Source organism: Hipposideros armiger, unplaced genomic scaffold (assembly GCF_001890085.2).
Source record: "Hipposideros armiger isolate ML-2016 unplaced genomic scaffold, ASM189008v1 scaffold_284, whole genome shotgun sequence".
Taxonomy (NCBI): domain Eukaryota; kingdom Metazoa; phylum Chordata; class Mammalia; order Chiroptera; family Hipposideridae; genus Hipposideros; species Hipposideros armiger.
The window spans coordinates 994,849-1,008,647 of record NW_017731634.1 but is presented as its reverse complement, the minus strand read 5'-3'; the positions used below and the strand labels follow the sequence as shown (position 1 = coordinate 1,008,647).

The window sequence follows — 13,799 nt, the reverse complement described above, 5'->3', positions numbered from 1 at the left end:
TGTGCCAGGCTCATCCAGGTCTGCAGCTGGAGGTGTTGGTGCTGCCTGGTGGCGGCCAAGCCCTAGAGAGCTGGACAGCCATGGCCGCCCCAGTGATGGCCGCACCGTGTCAGGCGCCGGCTCCGTGTCACTCCCCAGAGCTGGCTTGGTGGCCTTGGCACTAGGAGCCCAGCCTGTGCTGTCCCACACTCGAGCACCTGCTGTGGGCTGGTCCCAGCGACTGAAGGAACAGAGCTGGACGGGACTGGGGAGGTCCCCACCCAGCCGTGCCTTGTGTGTGTGTGTGGGGGGCACACAGCGTATAGATAGTGTGTGCAGGCCTGTCTGGCAGGCGAGAGGCAGCCCCGGGAGCCCTGAAGAAATCACTCAGGTCACAGGACGAGGGCCAGAAGCAGGTTGCTTGGGGAGGGCTGGGAGGCAGCTGCTGCGTGTGGGGGAGTGTGGGGAGGATGGGGCCGGGGTCCCTCTCTCCCCCACGGGCCCTCCTACCCCTTCCTGACCAGGGCTGCCAGCCCGCCTGCCTGGCCTGAGGGTGCAAGCTCGCCTCCATGTATCCTATCGTTCAGGCGGGGTCAGGTGAGAGGCCCAGAGACCAAGTGCGGCTGCTGTCCTCCCAGCTGAGCCCGGAGGGCCCTGTGCTGCGGCAGTCGTCAGGCGTCTGGGCTGGAGGTTGGGCAGCAGGCGCCTGACTGAGGGTGTGGACCTTGGTTGGGTCTTGGGCCTTGTGAGCGCTGCTAAGCAGGGCGCTGCCTGGTCTGCCCCGCCCTGCAGGCAGGGTGAGGGTGCTGGTGAGGTTCAGGGCGGGGTGGGCCTCAGGCAGTGGGGGTGGTGAGGTGGGGGTGGTGAGGTGTGAAAGGCGCCTGAGGGGCCCCTCTTGATTCCATTTTGGGGCGGGGTAGAGGCTGGGCCCTTCTCTCTCCTGGTGCTGGCTGGGGTCTCTTCTCAGGCAGCACCTGGGCAGGGGGAGGGGGTCTTCTCAGGTCCTGGGCCCTGGGCCCTCAGTGTGACCCTGAGGAAGCAGAGGGTGGGGCTGGCTCAGGTGACCACAGGTGGATGTGGAGTCCCGGCTTGCATTGCCTGCCTGGGCCTTTGGGGAGCTGGCGGAGGGTGGGAGGTGGGGAGCCCCCCATCCTTGGCTCTAGGGCTGTCAGCAGCTGTACAGAAGTCGGGGTGGGAGCTGGGCAGGGTGGACTTTGGGGCCTGAGCCATGTGGGTTGGGGTTTGGGGCCTGTTGTGGGTTCAAGCCCAGCTTGGCAGTCACCTGGGATGTGGGGGCACTGTGAGGGCGACAGACATAGCACCCCCCAAGGCTGGATGCTCCCCCACAGCGTCCGGTGCCCCTGGAGCACCCCGAATTTGCACAGCACCTACAATCCTGCATCCACCTGTCGCATGGGGTGTCAGAGGCGGGGTGGGGCTCACTTAGGTCCTGTTCGCCGGCAGAGCCCTGAGTCAGGCCAGATTAGCTGGACCTTCGCCTGCCTGGTCCGTGAAGGATTACGGCCTGGGGCAGCCGAGGGGAAGTGCCCCATCCCTGAAACCTTCCCAGGCGCAGGGGGGCATCTAGGTTCCCTGGCTAATGGCAGGTGACCACTGATCAGCTAATGGCTGAGAGCCCAAGGAGGGCAAGGAGTGGCCGGCTTGGGAGCTTTGGAGGGTGGGAGGCGAGAGCACCCCCAGACTGGGGCCAGGTCCAGGGAAGGAAGGCACAGACCTGGGTTGGAGGAGTCATGGGCTGTTGGGTAGGAGGGAGGTCCAGTGTCGTGGCGGGACGGCTGCTGGAATGGGGCAATGACCACAGGACCAGCAGGAGAGGCGGTCTGGGAGTGTCCCCTGGTCCAAGGCGCTGAGAGCATGGGCCACTAAGCCTCGTCCAGGCCGGCCCCCGGACCGCAGGGTTTCTGGTTCCCCTCCTCCAGCTCCCCAGTGCAGGCGGAGACACTGTCAGGGGCTCCAGCAGCCCGTCTTCCTGAGGACGCCCAGGCCTGGCTCCCAGAGGCTAATGGCTTCTAATCCAATCCCACAATCCCACGAGGAAAGGCCTTTTGCGAGGGGCCGGTCACAGCCTCTTTGGCAAAGGCTGTGAACTGGGCTCTGCCCAGGCCCTGAGTTGATGACGTCAGCCCAGCGTGCCCATCGCTATCTCCTCAAGCTTCCGCCTCCCACCCTCCCCGACCTTGGACCCCAGTGGCTGTACCAGGCTGCCCAGCCTTGGGCACCTGCAGTCCCCAGCTCTGTGGCCTGGGCCCCAGCTCCTCCCCGCTGTGCCAGGGTGGGAAGTGGGCCTGCCCCGTCTGCACAGCCCAGGAGTGGTGGGGTTTATAGTAGTGAGAATGGGGCTCGTGAGGGCAGCACATGAGTGCACTGCCCACCTCCAAGCCCAGCACTGCCACAGGTTGCCGGGGACATGGAGACCCGTGCTGCCCCTGTGGAGCCTGGGCAAGGGGCATGGAGGGGGCTGGGGGCACGTGGTCCCTGTGGCAGAAGGACCAGGCCCCAGGCCCCACTGTAGCCAGTTACTGTGACTGTGGGGTGGGTTCTGCCCCTTGAGCCTCATGCCATCTGTCTGCCACGCTGGCATGCCCTGGTGGCCTGTGGCTCCGGTGGCCCCTGGACCACGAGAGGCAGGTGGGCCTTCTCTCTGTCTCTCCCGCTTGCCCGCCGCCCCTCCACATGGCCCTTGTCTGGGCCTTAACTGGTGTGGCCTTGGCTGGGCCTTGTGTTTGGTTAGCCCCTCCCTGGGCCCAGCCCTCGTCCCCAGGCCAAGTTGGTCATGAAGAGGGCAGTGGCTCAGGCCAGCCCAGCCTCCCAGGACACAATGCAGTGATGTAGGTGCCCTGGGCAAGGGGCTGCCTCCACCCAGAAAGGTCAAGCTGTGTGGCTGGTACTTGTGGGCTGTGGCCACACAGCCAGGGGCCTGGGGCGGGGTGAGGGAGGCAGGGAGTGCTCGGCCCAAGCTCGGGGACCTGCACCCTCCAGCCAGAGCTGGGACACACAGCACAAAGGAGCCCAGAGCACCGGGTCATCCCTGGGCCAGGCAGGCCTGGGCAGGCAGCCCTGCCCCACTTGGCTCCAATCCTCAGCCCACAGAGGGCTGCTGGGCGCTGGGGGACAAGCTGGTGCTCCTGTCCCAGCCCCGGGCCCACCGGGAGCTCCCCGTAAGTGGAGAGTGGAGGTGAGAGTGCGGGCTTCTCCTGGGGCTCAGGCTGGGGTGGAGAGTGGGCAGCAGACTTGGGCGTCTGGCATGGGGCAGATAGCGGGGATACCACCCCGGCAGGGCCTGAGAGTGTGCTCCAGGGGTGGTCCCATGAGGACCATTACCCCAGGCCTCACAGCTCTGTTCTTTGGGTCCCCAGGGCGCCCCTCCACCCCCCGTCTGTCCTGCCTGTCATTACTCAGTGGGACCTGGGGGCTCATGGCCTGGGGCCTCAAGCGACATTGCTGCCAGTGGAGTCCCCTCCTGGTCCCCAGCTGGGAGCTCCCTTGGCCTAAATCCCTTGGCCAGCTGGGCTGTATCCCGGCTTGGATTAGCGCAGGGGATTGGGCCAAGGATGAGCGGGACGGGCAGACACGCTTGGCTCCCCCACCCACAGGCCCTGCCATGCTGCTGCTTTGGGGATCTGTCTGTGGCCCTGGTGGGTGAATAGCCTGGCCAGGGGGCCCTCTGGGGCAGCAGGTGACAGTTGGGCCAATGCCAGAGGGCCTGTAGGCAGCCCTGTGGGGACCTTGGGGGGCTCTGAGGAGGAGGAGGAGGAAGAAGAGAGAAGGGGGCCTCGTGCAGCCCCTGTGCTGCCCACCACTGCCTGACCTGCTGCTGAGGTGGGCTGGGCGCTGCTGGCCCTCTCTGGCCTCCCTGAGCCCACCTTGGTCATCGTCCGGGGATGTCCATCCTCTGGCCATCTACCTCCAGCCGGACCAAGGGAACGGTGGCCTGCCTGGCAGAGGCCGTCCTCTGGGTTGGAGGCAGTGTGGCTGTGTCCCCATGGTGGCAGCTTGGCCCACTAGGTAAGGGCACCGATTGCCTGTTCCTCCCTGGCCAGAGCGCCACCCAGCCCCAGGGCCAGTGGGGCCTGGAGGGTGTGAGGGGCCTGGGGGTGCCCACCCCACCCCCACAAATCTGTAACCTCCTGCCCCCTTGTGTCTCTCTCTGGGGTTCATGTGACTCCAGCAGCACCCCCCTTGTGGTGACCTCCCCTTGGGGCCTGGAGGCTGACCCACAGGCGGGCAGCGGGAAGGTGGGGCTGAGGGCATGACCCTGGTGGACGTGCTGGCTGGGTGCTTGGGCAGCTCTGAAACTTTGGCTGCGGGGAAGGGGGGTCCCTGGCATTTCGGGGCAGCGGTGCCTTTAACCCTGCCATGCTGGTGCCCGGCACAGTGGCCCTTAGAGTGCCCCCCGCTGCCTACAGCCTCCCCAGCCCCAGGGAGCTGCTGTCTTGGCCGGCACCCCCTCCCCTGGGACCTGGGAGGCATGCAAGCTGCATGGGGGGGCAGGTGGGCCCCCCCCCAGGCTGGGGACGCGTTTGGGTTGGAGCTTCTATCCGGCGTGGCACATTCCCAGATCTGCACCCTCGGGTGGGGCTTTGGCCTCATGGAGCCCCCCCCCCACCACCATGGGGTGTGGGCACTCGGGGGCAGCCTGTGGCTGGGCCAGTGAGCCAGCCTGGATGTCATGAAGGGCTGGCCGCCCACCGATGCCCACCCAGGACCCGCCCTGTTTCTGGCACAGAGGCTCCTGAGAGCGGAGTCAGCCACGTGACCCTGTGTCCCCTCGTATGTGTCATAACTTTTGAGGCAGGTCGTGGTGGTTACTGGGGCTGGTCCAGATGGTGGACAGTGGGATGGGCAGGCAGCCAGTCTTGTCTGGGGCCTCACTTGGCCCTCAGGCCATCGGGGAGGGTGGCAGGGGGCAGCTGGGCAGAATTGCTGTTTCTCCTCGTGGGCTCTGGCCCTTGAACAGGGTCCCAGGTGGGGTGTGCGACCCAGGCCAGCCCCTGGGGGCCGCAGGAGTCCTGGGGGTCTGAGCTCGGCCCCTAGTGGGTGGCCGTGGGTGGGCGGGTGATCTCCACACCCCCCTTGAGCACATGGGGGTGGGGACCAGGCTCTGTGAGTGGCGGGGCTGCCGCAGTGCTCACCGGCACCCTGTCTGTCTGTCCCTGCCGACCGTCTGTCCACCTGCACGTCCAGTGGAGAGATGCATGAGCGCCATGCAGGCGGGGACGCAGATGGTGAAGCTCCGTGGCGGCTCCAAGGGCCTGGTGCGCTTCTACTTCCTGGACGAGCACCGTTCCTGCATCCGCTGGCGGCCCTCGCGCAAGAACGAGAAAGCCAAGAGTGAGTGGGGCCCCAGCGGGGCGGGGCCCGCGCAGAGCAGCCCGGGTGGGTGGGGCCCCAGCGGGGCGGGGCCGCGCAGAGCAGCCCGGGTGGGTGGGGCCCCAGCGGGGCGGGGCCCGCGCAGAGCAGCCCGGGTGGGGCAGCAGGACCCGAGCCCTGGGTGTCTCAGGTGGCTCTGGGCCCGGTACACGGGCTCAGCTGGCCTTGGAGTTCCGTGCTGACCTCTGGACACGGGGCAGGGAGGAGTCAGGGCCCCTAGCCCTTCGGGGCCTAGGCCCTGCTGGCCACCTGGCAGAGCCCTCTGGGCATCAGCGCCCAGCCATATGCCACATGCTGGCCCGAGAGGCAGAAGGACGTTCAGTCTAGCCAGGAAATAAGACCTCCTGTAAGCACAGAGAGACCCCCACTGGGCACACTGAGGGTAGGACTCCTCATGCCCCAGGCAGCCTGGGCGAGAAGCTGGCATAGGGGTGTGAGGCTGCCAGGCTGCCTGGAGAGGACGGGCCCTGAGCTGGGAGCATTTGTGCAGCGGGTGGAAGGGCAGGGTTGACCTCTGAGTGGGCATGGCAGGGGCTGGGCTGGGGGCCCTGGGGGTCAGGAAGGGACACACTGGAGTCCTCATGGGCCGGGAGGTGGGTGTGTACCACCCTTCCTCTGGCTTTGCTGATGGGAGAGGCTCAGGTGTGCCAGGACAGCCCTCGGCCCAGCAGTTACCAAGGGCACCGCTGGCCCGGGTCCCAGGAGAGAGCCATGCTGCACAGCCCTCTGGGAGGGCGTCCTGGAGGAGGGACAGGGACTGCCCTCTGGGCCCGGGAAGGTGGGGCCACAATGGGCTGCACAGACAGGACGAGTCCCTGCACCTAGTGCAGAGTGCCCACTCTGGGCCAGGCACTGTTCCTGCACTGGGCATCTTGGGAACTCGGCCGAGAAGAAGCAGCTGGCCTTCGAGTGAGGGGTGGGTGCCAACGCCTGATGGCAGGACAACCTCATGAAAACACAGGATGGCAAACAGAGGGGAGTGGTGTGTTGGGGGACTCATGGAGGCCCCTCTGGGGAAGGGGTGATGGGGCAGAGACCTGCAGGCTAGGATAGGGTTGGGGGAAACAAAGTTGGGTGTTTAGAGCTGACCATGGTTTTGGAGGAGACCCCAGGAGGTTAGGAACACGGGGCAGCTGTTCTCTGGCCGCTAGCCCCCCTAGTCTGGAGGCCCAGCACCACCCTGCCCACCGTGCACACACAGGGAGCGGGGCAGGCCCCTGGGCAAGTGGGCTCTGTGTTCCTGGGCAGGGGGCAGAGGGCAGAGGAGTGAGGCCTCCCCGACTGGATGATGGGAGACCCCATCATCAGCCCCCAGAGGGCCCACAGTCTGCAGGGAGCAGTGGGAGACGGGCACTGGGGGCGAGGGCAGCGAGGGCCCGGCTGTGTGGAGCCCAGGGTGCCTGGCTCCCAGAGCGGTGCTGGCTACCTGTGCCTGTACGTCTGTGAGGGGGCCCTGCCACGTGCATGGGAATGGACCCTAAAAACGCCGTTCTGAGCTGATGTACTCACAGTCATTCAGCTTCTCAATGAAGGCTCCATGGGGCCCAGGTACTGTGGCTGGTAATGAAATCCTTGATGGAACCTGAGCTGGTGCCTGCCTAGCGGGACCCCGTTGTCCCCCTGCCTGCCCCCCGGCCCTCAACTGGTGCCAGAGCTTATTACAGGATCGCAGCCGTGCCGGCCAGCAATTGCCTCTCAGAATGGGGAGATGACCTGGCTGGAGTGTCATGGATGAAATTGGCTTGTCAGGGTAGCCTCACTCTGCTGCCTTGGCTAGATGCAGAGGCCAGACATCCAGGTGGCTAAGTGGGGGGAGGCGGGTGGCCCCTCTCCCTCTTTGGGGGAGTGCCTTTTTCACATGCAAAGGTAGGGGGAGTGGACGTCAGGGTCAGAGCAGAGTGGGAGCGGGCTCACCAACCGCAGCATGTTTGGATTTCTTCCTTCTGCCACTCCGAGGGTCTCTCGAAATGTCCCCTCCCCAACCGCCCCCCAGCCTGAGATGGGAGGGGCATCCTGGGAGGGCATCAGCCTTGCCCCCCACTCAGGAGCTCAGCTGTTGCTGTGAGCGCTCTGGGCTGGGGTGGGAGGTGCCGGCCTGGGGAGGGCTGTGACCGGTGCCCCTCCCCCCTCCCCCCTCCCGCAGTCTCTATCGACTCCATCCAGGAGGTGAGTGAGGGCCGACAGTCAGAGATCTTCCAACGCTACCCGGATGGCAGCTTCGACCCCAACTGCTGCTTCAGCATCTACCATGGCGGCCAGCGTCAGTCCCTGGACCTGGTCTCGCCCAGCGGTGACGAGGCGCGCACCTGGGTCACGGGCCTTCGCTACCTCATGGCCGGCATCAGCGACGAGGACAGCCTGGCCCGCCGCCAGCGTACCAGGGACCAATATCCTTGGGCACAGGGCAGACCCAGGGACCCCCGGGGGGGCACACATTTGGGAAGGGGCGCTGGGGCAGGGGTGGGGCTGGGCTTGCTGGCCCTGCTGGACGCGTGGTGGCCCCTAACTCGGCCCCAAAGTGGCTGAAGCAGACGTTTGACGAGGCCGACAAGAATGGGGACGGCAGCCTGAGCATCAGTGAGGTGCTGCAGCTGCTGCACAAGCTGAACGTGAACTTGCCTCGGCAGAGGGTGAAACAGATGTTCAAGGTGAGGCAGGGGGCGGGGTCCGGCCGGGGCTCTGGCCAGAGGGACAGCACCCCGAGAGAGGGCTCCATGGGCCAGGGGGTGGAGTGTCCTGGGCCGCAGGAGGTCCCCAGCAATGCCATTTGAGCTGCAGCAGATGGCAGGGGTCGCAGCGTGGCCAGCCGCCCTGGACCTGGGAGGGCTGCTCGGTCGGATGCCACAGTTGCTGCCTCTTGGCAGCTGGGCCGGGCTCCCTGCAGCAGCTCCTGGGGCCCCCGTGCTGGTGGACTGGGCACTGGGGGCAGACGTTGGGTCAGTGAGGAAAACTGCCCGAAGGAGGCTGCACCCCATTTCCCACCCCCATAACTGCCCTGCCTTAATGGGGCACACCCGCCCTGGCCCTCTCACGGGCAGCAGCTCTTTTCACCCGCCCGGCGCAGCCTGTCTATCCCCAACCACCCTGGTGGTAGGAGTTATGAAAATGCATCCTTCAGCTGAGCGGAGGCCTTTATTGTCTGTAATTAGTTTATCTCTTCTCAGAACCCCTGCTGGGGCAGGAGCACGAACACCAGCTCAGCAGGTTCTAGCTCAGGAGGGGCTAGGGGAGTGGGGGCTGGCAGGGGGCAGCCCCAGCCCTTAGGACTCATGGTCTTGCTGCAGCCTGAAAAGAGGGTTCCAAGAGCCTGAACCAGTCCCTCCGCCCCGAAACGCACAGGCACACACATGCACCCACACGTACTCACACAGCCTGACAGCTCTGCCAGGCGGGGCCCTTAGTGGTTCTGCCGGGGCTCTCAGGACAGACAGGCGGTCGCGCTTGGCTGGAGCAAGGAGAGCTGACTGGCTCAGAGCACGTGGATCTGTGTGTAAATGGGGAGAGGTGAGCTGGCTGCTCTCAGACGGCTGGTGAGAACTGGGGGGCTCAGGGGGCCCCTCCTGAAGGCCCTGGAGGGAACAGGGCCTGCCTGGGCCGTGAGGAGCTGGTGGACGGCTCAGGCCTTCAGATCAGCCCCCCGACCTGTTCCCTGCCTGCCCCGCCTCCTGGGTAGCTCTGGGGTCGGCAGGCCCTTCTGGAATGGTGAGGCTGTGTCAGGGGCCAGGCGACAGGGAGTCTTGTGATGAGGGGTCCAGATGGGTGTCCGAAGCTGGAGGAGAGGACGTGCCCCTCCTGGAATGGGCTGTGAGCACACACAGGGTCCTGGGCCTGAAGGTTCAGCACAAAGTCCTGGCTTGAGGATGCCCCGTGCGGGGGCTCTAGGAAGCCCACCCCTGCTTGCCTCTCTTGTAAGAACACTGGGCTCTCAGGCCTAGGTGTGTCCAGGCTCCTAGCAGATCACCCCGAGGAAGCCCTGAGCAGTGGGATGAGACATTGCAGCCTGGGTCCGGCAGGCAGGGCGGGCTCTGGGCTCTTTCTGGAGAGAAGTGAGTCGAGGGCTGTTGGCCTGGAACCACAGACCCCAGACCCTGGCTGGCGGGCCAGTGGAGACAGCCTGGTTCCTGAGTGCCCGGAGCTCCCTGCCCGTCAGCACAGCCGCCCTCAGCAGGCGCTCGGAACCCAGGGAGGGAGGCTGACCTCGGCCAGGCAGAGTGGTTGACAGTCAGCATCAGTTTGCTTGTGCAGAAACGTCAGCATTGCTTCCACCCCTGGAGTTGCCTGATCAGAGAGGCACGTGTGGTGGGCGAAAAGTGGCTTGAACGTAATGTCATTAAGTCTAAGACGACAGTGGGGTATGGGCGAGGCCTCGCTGCCTACCCAGCACCCTGGGCTGGCTGCCAGCCCGGCTCTGCTGGAGGCATTTCTGGGGCTGGCGGGTTGGCTCCGCTTTTAGGTCTCTTCATTCTCAGTCACCGCCAGGGGCAGCAGTTGGGTAGCAAGTAGGCAGGTACTCTGTTGTGCTGTGCTGCCTGGTACAGGGCCCCCGGGAACCCAGATCGCCCTGTGGGCCAGATGCCCAACAGAACGGGCATCTCTGCCCAGCTCCAGTTACATCCCCTGGGAGGGCTACCAGCCTGGCTCTGTCCTGAAGGGGCCCTTTGACCTGCGCTGTGTACCCTGGCTTGTCTGTCCTGCCAGCGTCGGACACAGAGCTTCCCTCACACCTAGCACCAAGCACACCAGGGCCTTCGACAGACGTCAGGTGTGTCCCCAGCACGTGGCTCTGAGCTGAGCTCCTCACCCCAAGCTGGCCCCATCCCAGCCTTGGCACAGGCCCCCAGCATGAGCACTCAGGTTCTGGACTGAGACGCTGGGGCCCCACCGGGCACCCACCTCACTGCCATGCCACAGTGCCAGGGGCAAGCTGCAGCCAAGGGCACAGGTCAGGACCCAGCTTTCCCGGGAGCCCTACTCTCAATAGGGACGGGGACACAGGGGTGGCTGTCGACACTTGACTCTCTGGAGATGCTCCTCGTTCAGAGCTGGCCTCAGGGACCTGGCACCCACCTCCGGCTGCCTCAGACTGTGTGGCCACATAAGACTATCCAGACGGCCGGCAGGGAGGTGAGCAGTGCTGTCCATGGTGCTGTCCTGTGTCTGTCGCTGCCTGGAGTTGTCCCCAGGCAGGTCATGCTCACACCCCCTCCACCCGCACCCCGCCAGGACAAAGAAATGTCTCCAGCATCAGGCCATGAGCAACACCTTCTAAGGTTCTAGTTCTTCCCCCTTCCCAGGACCCCACACCCCATAGGACTTCAGGCTCTGAGCCGCCCGGCCTCCAGTTCCTGGGTGCCCTTGTCCTCTGGTCTGTCCCTGGACTTGGGCTCCTTGAGGCAGAGTAGTGCTGTGGCCCTCGGGGTCCCCAGGTCTGACACCTCAGGAGATGCTCCCTGAGCCAGTGGTTCACAGAGGAGTCAATGGTCTCGGTGGGGCCCCGGTGACTTTACCCCGGGGACTCCTGGGAGTGTTGTGGGGGCCACTCATCTGCAAAAGGAAGACAGTGGCTGAGACCAGGGTCCTCTCATCTCGGCTGTGGACACCGGACCCGCTTCTAACATGGGGAGCCATTGTAATGACCGGCTCACAGCCCAGGGTGGGCACTGACTCCAGGGTGGGGTGTTTACCCCAGGGCGGGGTGACTGTGCCGGGTTAACCTTGAAAGGCTTGGACTAGGGGAGGGTGGGGTCAGATCAGTTTAAAGGGTCACTCGGTGGTGCTGGTGGGAGAGTCACCGGGGGAACTCAGGGCAGACGGTGCTGCGAGGGGACCGGGAAACAGTTGTGAGGCCATGACATGGGCAGTGGATTTGTGGTTCGGGGGTGATGAAGAGTGGGGGTGGGCCTGGAGGACCCCTTGAGGGTGCAGCTCAGGGTGGGACACGGGACCGAGACGCCTCGTGTTGCAGGAAGCGGACACGGATGACCACCAGGGCACACTGGGCTTTGAGGAGTTCTGCGCCTTCTACAAGATGATGTCCACCCGGCGGGACCTGTACTTACTCATGCTGACCTACAGCAACCACAAGGGCCCCCTGGACGCCAGCGACCTCCAGCGCTTCCTGGAAGTGGAGCAGAAGGTGAGGGCGCCCCCAAGGGCCGGGAACCGGCCTGTGCGGCCTCATCTCAGGCGCCTGGGCAATGGAGTCTGTTCACAGTGTGGCTGAGAGCTCGGGGAAGGTGGGCACAGCCTGGCACTCGAGGTCCCCACGCCCACCTCCACTTCCTGGACCTGATTCAGTCCCTGTCACAGGCCACGCCAGCATGTTTTAGGGTGTGTCCCACGAGGCCGCCGAGTGGGTGGGGAAGCGCGTGGTTTCTCCTCCAAGAGGCGGTGAGGGGCTCAGCCCTGACCTCAGACACCCCAAGTTTCCAGAGGTGAGCCCACACTTAATCACGGCACCGTCTTCAGCATGGAGCACCTCGTGAGACTAGGGTTCCACAGCTCACCTGTTCCAGGTCTGGTTGGCTCTCACCCCCAGAGCTCCGGGCCCATTGCCACCATTTGTCCAGCAGATGCCCGGGAGCCTCCGGGTGCCAGTGGGGCATGCCCACCCGTTTCCCTTGAACCCAACAATCCTGTCCATTCTGAGAAGCCGAGTGCTCCCTGGGCACTGCCCAGATGATTAGTGACCCAGTGTCCAGAGGCCAAGGGTGTGGACGCCTTGTCTCAGGCCTGGGCAGCGGCCGGGTGCCACCTGCTCTGGTGGGCACAAGGATGGAAGTCTGTGGTGGGGGAGGGGAAGCCAGCGTCCCCCGAGGAGTGAGTGCTCCCGTGGAGGGCTCAGACAGCGGATGGCCCCACCCTGAGGGCTGGCGGGAGGCGGCTGGTGAGGACTAGTTCCTGGGCCTGTACCGTCCTGGGACCTCACCAACCTGTTTTTGGGCAGAGAGCAGGCAGAGAGCAGGCAGAGGCAAAACTCCTGGGCCAAACACCCTGGCTCAGGGCCCTCCACCCCCCACCTTGTGTGCCTGCCGTCCATCAGCCTCGCGGTGATGGTCACAGAACCGCCACTGGGCAGGGCAGAGCCCTGGGGGTGGGAATAGCCGGCGGAGCGGCTGCCGGGTCCTGGCCGTAGTGTTTGCCCGTGACCTCCCACCACTGCTGTCCCTGGTTGGTCCTACCCTGCCCCGTGAGGCTGCCCCAAACCCAGGGTGAGGCTGAGGGAGCTGCCCCTGGCTGTGCTCCCGGCTCCCCTTCTCAGTGCTGGCACAGCTTGTTGGGGCTCTGTCCCAGTGGCTGCCTGTCTGTCTTCTCGCTATGCTGCTGGCGGGAGCACTGGGTCTTGCCCAGGCGGGAGAGGCTGGCACCAGCCTGGCTGGGTCCTGCTGCCCTGGGCAACTTGCTCTCAGCCCGGCCACTGTGGGCAGCGTTGGAACGAGGCTGGGGTCCTCTGTCCCAGCTGCCTGTGTGTGTGGGGGCAGAGGGCGGGCAGAGGGCGGGCAGAACCCACCCTTTGCTCCCTGAGCTTTGCCCCAAGCCTTCCAGAGCTCTTCTAAACTCAGCCTGGGGCCCAAACTGTCCTCTCCGTGGGTGGTTTGAGCCCAGGCCCCAGGCCTCCCAAGGTCTACAGCTGCTATGAGCTCGGAACCCGTTTGTCCCCTTCCCCTCTACCACCTGTATCCACCCCCCACATTCCTGGGGACTTCCCGGAAGCCCCACTGGTGGCCCTGCCACCGAGAACCGGGGGCTTTTGGCCTGGGCTGCACCCCAGGGCCCTGGAAGACCATGCAGCTCCCGACTCCGGGGCCGCTTCGGGCTTGGCTGCAGTGGGCAGCTTTCCTGTGAAGGACTTGGGGAGGCCGCAGGAGGGGCCAGGTGAAGAGGCGGCTCCCTGTGGCCCCGCCTCGGGCTCCTCCAAGGTGGGCTCTGGGTCCTGGCTCACCTTCTCACACAGGGCCCGTGCTCTCTGCCAGGCCCACAGCTCTCAGGACCCCTAACATGGCAATGAGGGGGGGTGGCCCCACTGAGGAGGCCAAAGGCCCCCTCCCCTGCCTCAAGGGTCCTTACAGCCAGCTCTTCCAGAGCCATGGGACCCACCTGTAGTCCGCTGGCCACTGAGTCCCAAGTCATGTGGCACTGGAGGCGGGGCAAGCACACTGCAGGGGCCAGAGCCTCAGCCCCACTTTGGTCAGCGTGCTGACACAGCGTCCAAGGCACGGCTGGAGGCTGTGGCCGTCGGGGGTGGGGAGCTGCCTGAGGCTGGCCAGGGCTGGCGACGGGCTGGCCTGGGCTCACGCCCCTTGTCTGGCTAGATGATGGGCGTGACGCTCGAGAGCTGCCAGAACATTATCGAGCAGTTTGAGCCCTGCCCCGAAAACAGGAGTAAAGGGATGCTGGGCATTGACGGTGAGTGGCCAGTGGGTGTCCTC

The 13,799-nt window shown here is 65.4% G+C and overlaps 1 protein-coding gene across 4 annotated transcripts in view; it reads left to right on the top strand.

Moving 5' to 3' along the window:
• The window catches only part of PLCH2 (phospholipase C eta 2), a 64,928-nt gene that overhangs the window by 34,164 nt on the left and 16,965 nt on the right, over positions 1–13,799 (top strand). For all 4 annotated transcript variants that reach the window (XM_019658590.1, XM_019658586.1, XM_019658589.1 and 1 more), the window contains exons 2-6: positions 5,185–5,331; positions 7,514–7,757; positions 7,889–8,018; positions 11,336–11,506; positions 13,683–13,776. In XM_019658590.1, the coding sequence (XP_019514135.1) occupies positions 5,185–5,331; positions 7,514–7,757; positions 7,889–8,018; positions 11,336–11,506; positions 13,683–13,776 (786 nt within the window). The remainder of the gene's footprint in view (positions 1–5,184; positions 5,332–7,513; positions 7,758–7,888; positions 8,019–11,335; positions 11,507–13,682; positions 13,777–13,799) is intronic.